Genomic DNA, 12,519 nt, shown 5'->3' on the forward strand with positions numbered 1-12,519 from the left:
CGAAATTCAAGGATAGTTTTTACTTTGCTGTCTGCTGCCTCGATTCCATTTACTGACAGCTTGTGGCCTAAAAACTCCTAGTTTTGGACTTTGAATAAACATTTGTTGTCATTAAGAACGGCGTTATTTTCCTTTAATGTTTTCAGCACCTTTGACAGATTTGTCATGCTCTTCCTCGGTACCTCCGTAAATAATAATGTCATCTATGCAGTTTAAACATCCTTCACACTCTGCAAATATGGCCTCAATAATACGCTGAAAAATTTCTGGAGCCGAATTGACCCCAAACAACAAACGTGTATATTTAAACATTTCCTTGTGTGTAATACATGTCGTTGTTGGGCGACTTTCTTCATCTAATTCCACCTGGTGGTATGCGTTAAGCAGGTCCAACTTTGAGAAGAACCGCGCGTTTCTCAGTTTAGTTACAAACCCATCAAAGGTTGGTAAGGGATAATTTTCCCGCCGAATAGCTTCATATTTGCCCTCTGCATATCAATACAAATACGGATGTCGCCACCCGACTTGAAAATTACTACTATTGGGGACACCTATTCGCTAGGTTCACGGACCTTCTCAATTATTCCTTTAGCTAAAGTCTCGTCCAATTTCTGTTCTACTGCTTCTTCCACCGTGATGGGTACCTTTCGAAGAGGTTGTCGAACCGGTTTTATTCTCGGGTCTATGGTAAGCTTAACTAACACGTTTTTGATTTTCAGAAACGACGTGTTTTCCACTAAAGCATTTACGTTCAAACCCATCTTCAGTATTCCCAGTCGAAGAGCGGTGTCTTTTCCTACTAGAGATGTCTCCTCCTTCGAAAACAAAGAAATCCGCAATTATTTCTTGCCTTGTTCCTACTGTGATTGTGGACCGAAATTTGTGATCGACTAGTAACATTCCAGAAGCGTAAGGTTTCAACGTTTTCTCACTACTTAGGCTCAATTTCCAGACTACAGTTTTATTTCGCGTCAACTTTTTCCAATCTGTGCCGTTTATAACGTTCACTTTTGACCCGGAATCGATGAGCATGGTTATTTTAACACCTCCCCCACGATGCATTCAATTAGTCCATCTTTGACTGCTGAATTGTCTACCACTCGACCACCTTAAAACAATCAAACCTCTCGATTTCTACTTCTCGGTCCTCTTCTCACTCTTGTGAGAGGTCATCCGCTCGATTTACTGCATTCCGCCATCTCTTCGTATTTCCTTTTGGTTCAAGCCTAGCAGGTCGCTTAGTGGTTCTCGTTCTGCATTTGGTAGCAAAATGCCCCACTAACTCACAGCGGTGACACTTAACTTTCGATTCTTGTGATCGGTCCTTCCACATCTTGCGCATTCATTACTTTGCCTTCCCTTTATCTCCACCTTATTAATGTGAACGTACGACGGACCTGGTTCTGAGTTAACTTGGTTCATTACTGTGGATTGCGTGCTTATTTCCTCATGTATCCGACAGTTCTATGACTTCATCTAGACACCTCTCTTTCTCCAATAATTTCTTCTTCAGTTCCACCGGTGCCCCTGAGTCGATCAACTTGTCTTTTAAGTTGATATCTATGGCTTCGATTTTGGAAGTCCCAAATGCACATTTTGACGATTGTCGTCTTACTCTTAACAAGAATTTAGTAAAGGTTTCTCCACCTTCCGTTTTAATGGAGTTAAACACGTGACGTTCAAAAGTCGAATTCTGTTCCGGAGAAAAATGATCGTTTAACTTTTTCACTAATACTCCAAAAACGTCATTTTTCTGTTGTTCGTCGTATTCTTCGATGGCCCTGGGAAGATTATATGCCACGTCCTGTATCTCAAAAATGCAGTAACTTACTGCGTTTTTTTCTTAGGATGTACTATTTCTTCCGCCTCAAAATACAATTTAACCGATCGCAACCATTTCTCCCATTCTGTACGTAACAGAGCCTTGTCTATATTGTCACAAAGGAACGGTTTTATGTTACAATACTCCATTTCAAGGTGCTTTTTTTTTTTTTAAAAAAAAACCTATTGTATAATACTTATTTAATCTTGTCACAGTGACGTTTCTTTTACTCACTTTGCTTGCGTAACGGATTATCCGTTTCTGTGTCCGATCTAACGGACGCCCTATGTGCGCAGTTTAGTGCGCCCCTTTGAGTCCGATTGAACAGACGCCCTATGTGCGCAGTTTAGTGCGCGCCCTTTTGATCCGATTTAACGGTCACTCTTTGTGCGCAGTTTAGTGCGCGCCCTTTTGGTCCGATTTAACGGTCACTCTTTGTGCGCAGTTTAGTGCGCGCCCTCTGTGTCCGATTTAACGGTCACTCTTCGGTTTGACTTTGCAACCGATTTGTATTAGGAACATAATTATGTTCCCCCTTTTCTTTTCTTACCGAAATAAGTTTCTTTTAAATCCTCGTCGCCAATGTAATAACCCAGTAAAACACCACTATTTGAAAATACGCTTTTTATTTCAACTCCAACAAACACATCTAACTCATAGACAGTTCCATGACAGTTCTCTATCTAATGACAAACGCCTACTCTTCTTTCTCGTTCCGATCCGCATCCACTGTGGGTCTCCACAGTTATAATAGGCTTTACTGAATTGGGATTTTACACCTACCAACGTTTGTTTAGATTTTACAACAAGCGATTTAATGGGCGGTGTACTATCTTTTTCAACGCAAATCGTTTTATTCCAAAGACGATGATTTTTATAAGCAAACGTCAAGTGACATTTCCATGGCAATCGTGAAATTAGGAAAACCCAGCCCACTTAATTAGACATGTATTCGAGTATAACCAATATTCTTTGGTATAACGTCAATATGATTTCATTGTATTTCCTATTTTTAAATTATACTGCAGGTATAATAAAAAATACTATAAGATACACGTGTATAATTGGTCTTTAAAGCACTTGCAACGTTAAAGGCACTCCGCTTTGCGTCGTGCCCTTAAACTCGTTGCGCGTGCTTTAAAGACAATAGATCAAGCGATGCCTGATTAGCTTCTTCTAAAATGTCTGAGGGAATGTTTTCCTATTTCCTGATGAAAAATTACAGAAACGACCAGTACACAAGCTACTGTTTATACCGCCAAAGAGTACTGTTGTGTATTAAGCCAATATGGCAACCCTGCATATAAATATGGAAAAATGACATTTAGCTAGCGGGGTTATGTTCAAGTCAGTATGTTTAAGCTTTGATATAACGCATTATTATTTTTACCCAAATGTGTATGTGCTGGTTGGAAATAAAGTGTTATCGCATAACCCGGTTTATTTTGCAACCCTGACACAGTACATTACAAGTACACTCTTTGATACCGCTACCATGGCAACATAACTTCACCATGGATACACCCTAAATTTTTTAGTGTAACTAGATGGCAAGCAGTCATCATACCGTAAAAATTAATTATCTTTGCTAAATTAAAGTTGAGGTAATAGAAAAATCATATGTATAACTCTGGAGGAAAGTTATACATATCCCTTCCTTGTGTGATTTCTGCCCTCCGCTTCGCGTCGGGCATTATACTTCACACGCGAGAGGGAATCTTTAACTTTCCTCCCTTGTTATACAAATGTAATGTAATGTATATTATTATTGTGAGTTATTATATTTATTTAATTTAATTTAATTAATATTGCATAACATGTTTTTTTTATGTGTAATGTACACTTTAAACTTGTTATTGTTATAGGTAATTTATTATTGTTGTTCTTTTTTGGGGTTTCCCTGTAAATAAATATTATTATTATTAATTAATTAAAAATAGCTATTCCAGGTAACCATTGATTATAAATTGTGTGACTTTTCGTCCCTCATTGCCTTTCAATCACGCCGGGAGGGAGGAAAAGTAACACTTTGGAATATTGAATGTGAAATACAAAGCACGTTGGTTAATTTAGTGTAAGTACTTTATGACATCCTAATTTAACGTAGATGTTGAATTTAATTATTCTGTTAAAAAAATTGGTTCCAAATATGTTATATTTTACAAGAATAAAGGCACACCGCAACTGCAACTGTGAATAGAAATTTTCTGGGGCTGTTTGTTCCACATTCAAAATATGGATTTTAGATGGTGGTATTGCCATCTGTACTAGACGCGAATAAATCAGGACACAATCTTGAATTTTCTACAGAACCCTCATTCTGTCTTTGAAAATCGCCTCTAAAAGAAAGAATCTGTGATGATGGCAAAGCATTACAGATGGCAGCATGCAGGCAACCGCGCGTAAATTGTACATTTTCGAATTGTGAGAAAGTTCTACCCTTCCTATGGTTTATAAAAAATTGTTAGGTATACAGATTTGCAGATTGATTGATCTAATAGTTTATATGCAGTTTCAAGTAATGTGTTTAAAATGATAAACTTGTATCTCTATTTCATAAAATTAAAGCGAAAATGTGTAAAATTGGATTATATACGGATTTATACCTTCGCATATACCTACCGTAGAATAGAAATGTATAGGTTGGGCGGCGCATTTCAAACACGACGACGCCGACGCAACAATACGGGCGCCGCGACCCATAAAGCCGTTGAGGAAAATCATAGTGCGGCGAACTCGTTTTGCGAACAGACGCGCGTACGGTTTTTCTCTTTTTCGAATACGAAACGTTTACCCGCAGTGATATTTTTAGCTTTCGTTTACAAACATTCGTACCAAAAATATCAAAGAAAGTGTTTCCGTAAACAAGATGTTTAGGTGTTGTGTTGTGCGATTCTTCCTAATTGGATTAAACTAATTTGTAATTAATTACAAAATCAAGAAGCTTTGGATTGCGTTTCGATATACTGAGCTGGATTTTTTAGTGTGTGAAGATGAGTTAGTTAGATAGTGTTTTCTCGGGAAGGAAGCGCCGAGATGAGAGACATCTAAGAATGCAACGCGCAAAGGGGCTAATTTTTGCGCCATGAGCCCCGGGGCATGGCGGTTGCCACCCTGCTGATGTTGGCAGCGGCGTTGGCCCTCGCGGCCCCCGATTGGACCGACTGCCCAGCACCTTGCATCTGCAAATGGTCAAATGGAAAGAAGACGGCGCTGTGCAGAAATGCGGGGTTTACAACCCTTCCCGAATCTTTAGATTCTGAAATGCAGGTCTTGAATATATCGGGCAACTCAATTACTAAATTGGGTAAGGATGCGTTCAAGAAGGTCGGACTGGTCAATCTTCAACGTATCTACATGCGCGCGACAGGTCTTCGTGACATCCATAGGGATGCGTTTCGCGAGTTAATTATCCTCGTAGAGGTCGACTTATCAGATAACGAAATAGCTAATTTGCAGGCGAACACGTTCTTCGGCAATGAAAGACTTAGAGTGTTGTGCTTGAATGGAAATCCGCTAAGGAAACTTGGACAGGCACAATTCCCAACGCTCCCTCATCTGAGGACTCTCGAGCTTGAGGGCTGTCAGTTAGAGAGTGTGCATAGGAACTCGTTCATTCATTTAGTTGCTTTAGAATCGCTCAACCTGAAATCGAACAAGCTGAACAATTTGTCAGAAACGGCCTTTATGAACTTTGCCCACTTGAAATCTCTCGCGTTAGATGGAAACCCTTGGAAATGTGATTGCGATTTACGCGGCTTTCGTGATTGGTTTCTAGCAAGTAACCTCCGTTCGGTGTCATTAATATGTAAGGAACCCGAACACTTGATGGATGTGCCGTGGGAAGATGTGCCCTCTGATCAATTTGCATGCCCTCCTCAGGTTAGTTTCCATTTTTTTTTAGATTAATAAGTCACTTAACCATTTTCATAAAATTTATTAGTTTTATGCTTCCAATATTTTACGGTATAAATCTTCTACAGAGAAAAGAAAATATTTGGATAACGTACGGCCAGATTCTTTCGGTTGAAACTGCACCTTGCAGTCTGATTTTGACGCGTTTTCTCCTCCATTGAAATAAAAGCTTGGTAGAGTTTGAACGTTTATAATCGATTGAATCCTATACGCAAATGAAATGTTCGCGCTTGTAATTTTAAATTAATTAACCGTAAGCTTTATCCTTCGAAGTAGAAAATTTTCAAATGACTACTGTTAAGGGAGACTGGATCCGACAGGGCTATAAATAACGTATATTGTTTATTCATAACATCTTGAATGGACAGAGATTAACGATTCTTCTTAAAGATCCAATTTAATGGCGAGAACTAAAAATTGAAACAATTTTATGGTTTTTCATGAGATACATTTTTATATTACTCCACATTCTACGATCTGATGAAATCAGTGTTGATTTTTACAATATATCTTCCCTGGAAAACAGTCCTTATTTAAACGTACCAAATAATAACTTCTGCTTGAGTAATAAAACGTAAGGAAATAATGGCCATTCCTTGTTTTTAAATCTCATTTTTCGTATAGGTAAACTTAAACTACCATGAAGCTGCATGGGTTTCTTAATCAGGATGTGTGTTGAAGGGGGGTTATACTAAAATTCAAACCACCTCCTAAAACTGCTTCGTAACCTGTTGAAACATCTATACCTACCTATATAATTTAGTAATGACCTTTCCGAAGTATTTACCCTGGTATATTTACCTTTGATCTGAATACACTCCAAATAAAATATCAGTTTTTCATCAGTAACAATTCAATTTTTGTTAGCATCCTCGTTTAAACTTCGGGGGCATTACTTTCTACCATTTGACTCGACTGCAAAGGCCTTTTTGCGATCAAATGTTCATGTTAAATCGTGTTTCTTGATCTTCACGAAATTTTTCATACCCTACAATGCTCTATTTCATTGTAGTGGTGATTTCCATTTCAATTCTTCTGGTCTCTGTAATAATCCATTTTAAAATGGCTCCAGTACATTTAAAACTCAATCCTTTTGAGCTGAAATTGATATTAGAATTCTTATTGTTGAAAGTCGATATATGGGTGAGAAACTCCTTCATTTGGCACTTGGAAGCGTCTTGCTACAAATAGAACTTTTCTTCCCGTCCTCTTTGCTTTTAAATAACTAACTGGTATCTTTGCGTATTGCTTCCAACCTTACCTATAAGATCTTAAAATTTGACCATTTGCTTTTTCAAGAAAAAAATAACAGGCAGTTTTCTAGCATTATGCGAGTGGTTATAAATGTACAAAACGGTTATACTTGCCCCAAAATCCAGTACAAATGATATCTCGCCACATTCATTCTTACTACAATACACTACACAGGGTGCCCATTTATGGATGGAATATAGTATCTCGGTTTGTTTAACATTTTATTTCCCATAATAAGGCAGCATTCAGTTGTTTTTATTTCCGAAAACAAATGAGTAACGAAAAACAATTGAATTTTTTAAAATTGCAGTGCGTGAGTGCACATTTCCATTAGGCTCATTTGATAGAGATTTTTTTTCTTTTCAATAATATAACATGTTAGTTATTCAAGAAAATTTTTCAAAAAAATGTATTATAATTTGATCAATAACATTAATCCAGATATCCTACATCAAAATAAAACAAATGAACGTGTACGTTTCTTATTAAACCGTGAAGACAACACGAAGTTAGTAGTAAAATGGTTTCATCTCAATGAATGTTCACCAATAACTGCAAGACAGTGGCATAACCTATCACAAAAAGCTTCAAATAAAAATTAATTTTTTCTACACCTGTGCTAACGTTTTACGTCATTGAAAAGAGAAAAAAATCTCTATCAAATGAGCCTAATGAAAGTGTCCATTGCTATTTAAAAAAATTCAACTGTTTTTCGTTATTCATTTGTTTTCTGAAATAAAAACAATGGCATGCTACCTTATGGGAAATAAAATGTTTAAACAACTTTCATATAGAAAAGTTCTTTGCGTATATATACAAACTAATAATTGAAAGTAATTTAACAATAAAAACTAGGTAATATTATATTCACTGATGAAATCTTTTACTTAACGCCCAATATTTTTGCTATTCCATCTCTGCAGCTACTAGATTCCAGCAACCTTTCCCGCAGCCCTCCTACTAGGTACCATTTAAGGCGCCTATTAGGGACTATAATAAGATTCCTTAAAAGGGTATGTAAAGCCGCTTAATTTAGTTTGCGAAATAAAGCAGATTTATTGGAAGAAATGAAGGAATTTGTCGCACTCCATTATAAATACTTGCCCTGAGTCTTCTTTTTATTTGGCGTTGAATGGAATGTATCATAAACGAGGAGTCTAATAACCATTATCTCTATTGCGATGATGAGTTCACATCCTCCCTTTATAATGTTTACATTTTATGGTTGTTATAGCTGGGAAAATTATAATTTCTATCATACCTTATAGGCAAATGAGATAGGTACTATTTTTTCTTTAGTAAAGTTATAGGATATAGGATGCGTTGCAGGAATGCATAAGACTATGCAGGATGCTCAACTACGAGCTGACGAAAAGTAATGTGAATAGGTTTTTGAAAAGTTGTACAGAGTGGGTCAAATTCAGGTTAAATGGTGGCAAAGTTGCCTCTTTTTATGACTAAAAGAACTCATTTGAAATTTTTTACTTCGTTGAAAATACCTAAGATATCATCGAAAAACTTAAAATGTCAAATTTCGTTTTCATTTTTCCTACCTTAAACCGTTGGAAATGAATGGTTCCTGTTAGCACCTTCTAAGTATAGGATCTGAATCTATTATCAAAATTTCCATAACACGTTAGATGTAGAAGTTACAGGGTACTACTTTCTTATTTCTTATGGGCGCCGTATTGGATTTGTACGTAACAAGATAAGAGGACAGAAAAAGAAAAATAATGACGTATCAGCGTGTCACATTATAATTTTACGTAAATTTACAAGAAAAATTTCAAAATCAAATGTTTTACATTCATATCTCAACAAATCATCCACGGGTAACTAGATCTTGCTATGAAGGCGATGCATTCAAATGGATCAATTTTTTTGTCTTCTAATATCTTATTCTATAAAAATCCAATATGGTGTCCATAAGAAATAAAAAAGTAGTACCCTGTAACTACTATATCCAGCGGGTTATGGAAATTTTGATACCAGATTTAGATTCTCGGAAAAAGAATGCTCATAGAAGGTGCTAAGTGGAAACGTTCATTTTTGATCTTTTAAGCTAGGAAAAATGAAAACAAAATTTGCCATTTTCAGTTTTTCGGTCAAAAGTTTCAAATGCATTTATTTAGTCACAAAAAGGGGTAATTTTGGCCCCATTTAATCTACACTGTATCTCTCACCGTTACGGAGATCACAATGGTGAGTCACCAAGTGAACCACCCTGTACATACTTGTTTCGCCTACATTTTTTTTTATTCGACATGCTGTTACACCGGAAGCTGGCGCACACACGTTGTTATTTTCAACGGCATGACCGAGTTTTATTCATTTCTTTAAATCTACGCAAAATTTGGGGATAACTTTGATATAAGAGACCATAAAGTATTTTTTTAAATAAAGCTGTCCAATGCACTCGTAGAGAGTGTTCTCTGCTCAGATTCAAATTTTACAATTTTGGAAATGGGAGCACTTTTTTAAATGCAATTATTTCCTTTTGTTTATCAATAGATTTTACATAGATTACATAATAAAAGTAGTTTGTGATTGTATTCCTAAACCCCTGCCTATACCTAAAATGAACGAGTTATGTAGAAAAAGGCAATTTGAGTTATTTTTTTCGGAAAATAAAGTATTTTAGGTATTTTTTCTTGAAAAAGGTATTTTTTGTACCAATTTCATGCAGTGGTTTGCCCATCGTCAATTCCCTTGGGAACTGCGCTAAAAAATAAAAAAGTATCCGCAATTGGCCATTATTAAATAATCGAACAAAATTATATTTTGAAAATTACATAGACCTTGGTTTTTAAAAGGAATGTAAATTATCGGTAATTAGTTGATGAATAAAGGCTAATAAAACACTTATTCTCTATTATGTGAATAAGTCACGTAGAAATTATTTGCCGGAAGTCGTACCGATAGTTTAGCTGCTTGCCTGGTTATGCACACATGTTCATATTGAAAATAGTGTAAGTAACAAATAAGTCCTTTTAAAGGAATTATGAGAACAATACGAGTATTCGTATAGATATGCAGTGAAGTAGCAGAAGCGTTTTTCTTTTACAAAATTTAGAGCGGGAACGTTCAATTCAAAACTGTTAGATATGAAACATCACAGCGCATAAATAAAAGATACGGTAGGTACAAAAAAGTAGAAACTGCAATAAAAATAATGAAATTGTAACTAATTTTTTATTTACCAAAATTTGGACTAGGTACCATAAACGATAATGACTATAAGTACCGGCATGGTAAATATTCTGACCAAGTTTGAATTTGCTTACCTAACGTAACTATAAAAACATTAAAATTAAGAGCAAGTTTCATACACAAAACAGATTTAATTACACAGTACTAAATGAAAACTAATTAAGTAATTCGTCATGCCTAACACTGTAGAGTGTAGGGGGCTATACTCTATAGCTTGAGAAGTAAATCCATTTTTAGGGAATTATTTCGAAAGAAATTCCCCTTATGTGGTGGTTTTGTCCGCCCGTCTGTCTGTTCCCCGTCTAATTCGAGAACGAAAAGAGACAGCGATTTCAAACCCCCGCCAATCTACGAATTCAAGGATCAGTGCTGTTGAATATGAGCCGGATTAATAGTCGTGTTTCCGAATGACAGCCGGGTGTCAAAAAATTCCCCTACTGAAAATAGTATGCGATTCGTATCCTGCTTTTAAAGGGGTTCGGGTTGGCAACTCTAAGTTCAGTAGCATTTTATGCTAGATTTTATGTCATTTAAGGGTGTTTCGTGTTTGTGAATGTCCCATTTCCCTATACTATATCTAATTGCTTCGAAATGTTTGAAGTTAAAAGAAAACACGAATACGTTCTAAAATGAAAAAGCTAGTTACAAAGTAGCAATTAAATAAAAGAATCTTTGAGGACACGCTTTTCATCGAAAATGGAAAATTACAACTCTCTTCACTGAATTTTTCGCTATTACTAATGAAAATGTTCCTAATTTTCTTCCAAAGTTTTCAAAATAATGTGCCGCGAAACTTGTTGAGAGCTATAAATTAAATATTTCGGAAAGTTTCATCGCTCTCGCAATTTATCGTCATGGGAGATTAGGATTGATGAATATTTATTGCAATGAGACACTACTATCAATGTTGCACGCTGAAAACTAGTTCGGTGTTTACAAATACCTCATCTCTATATGTTACAAATTATTGGTAGCATCAGAATCGTGCATTTTATATGTAAACGTGCTTCAAAGCGATACGTTACAATATTTAGGTCGCTACGTTTCTGTCTTCAGGTTAAGTCCATCATATGGTGGAATTCGCTACATGGTGATCATCTTTTAATATAAAAGCGCTTTCTTATAATTATATATACAATCAAACTGCAGTTTCTTGTAAACCAACTGGGAAAAGTTGTAATTTATAATTTCATTGCGCTTCTCAGAGTTTCTAAATAACTTTTGGAAAATACTACATATGATCGTCAACGACGTTGCTCTCCGTCTGGATCGCAATGAAATTGTAATGATTTATTCTCTATGTGGATCTAAATTGTTACATTACCGTCAACTGTCTGATATCATTTTAATAAATGAAACTACATCGTAGATGAGTTAACTGTGATAGAATTAAGACACTTTATTGGATATTTTGGGAATTTGAAGCAAATTTCAATTACATGCATATAAAACTCAAGACTCTAAACAACATTTTAATAACAAATGAAAAAATCTGAAGCATACAAAGAGCACCTAAATATTCCACTTCTTTCTTGTAACAAATTGAAATGGATTGACGTGCCGTTTACGCTTGACAGCTATAACAGCGTGTTACCATCAACATCCTCAACACACTTTTAATCTATTCTTATATTTTATAACTTAAATGAATTGAATTTCATTTTAATGCAATTTAAAAGTTGGGTATCTTATTCACACAGCAGATAGATGCCTCACAACTTTATAAAGTGAAAAAATAATGAAAAGCCTAATTTTGAAAAGTCGGGCTGTCGGCTACTGCAAAAATAATTTACATATCTCTACGGGAACAATAACACTGATCAATTATACACGGCTCTACAAATTCAAACATTACTTTTACCTTCTACTCCTCACTCCTAAAAGAAATAAATAAATCTGGATGCTAATACGGTTTCTTAGTAACGAAGCACCGATATATAACGGGTGGTCATTAAAATTGGTAGCGGACATCTATGTATTTGTATAATAGCGAGAACCTAAAAACCCTTAGAATGTTCAGAATCGTTCGTTGGAATCTTTAGAATCTTCAGAATTTTCAAAATATTCAGAATCTTCGAGTGTCCCTCCTTAAATATTTAGAAAATTCAGACTAAATAAATAAATAACCAAACAAACAAACAAATAAATAAATAAATCCTCAGAGACAGTACAGTACAGGGTGGTGCCAATTTGTGGTTCACTAATTGGAATCCCCGTAACGGTGAGAGATAGTGTACGCTAAACGGGGTCAAAATTGCCCCTTTTTGTGACTAAATAAGTGTACTTGAAACTTTCAAAAATCTATAATATAACGGCGA

General features: G+C 35.7%; 1 protein-coding gene across 2 annotated transcripts in view; it reads left to right on the top strand.

The window, feature by feature from the left end:
* Positions 1-4,476: 4,476 nt before the first annotated feature.
* The window catches only part of LOC116167679 (matrix-remodeling-associated protein 5-like), a 79,258-nt gene continuing 71,215 nt past the window's right edge, over positions 4,477-12,519 (top strand). For both annotated transcript variants that reach the window (XM_031483133.1, XM_031483134.1), the window contains exon 1: positions 4,477-5,704. In XM_031483133.1, the coding sequence (XP_031338993.1) occupies positions 4,922-5,704 (783 nt within the window). In that variant the 5' untranslated portion in view covers positions 4,477-4,921. The remainder of the gene's footprint in view (positions 5,705-12,519) is intronic.

Source organism: Photinus pyralis, unplaced genomic scaffold, assembly GCF_008802855.1.
Source record: "Photinus pyralis isolate 1611_PpyrPB1 unplaced genomic scaffold, Ppyr1.3 Ppyr1.4_LG4, whole genome shotgun sequence".
Classification (NCBI taxonomy): domain Eukaryota; kingdom Metazoa; phylum Arthropoda; class Insecta; order Coleoptera; family Lampyridae; genus Photinus; species Photinus pyralis.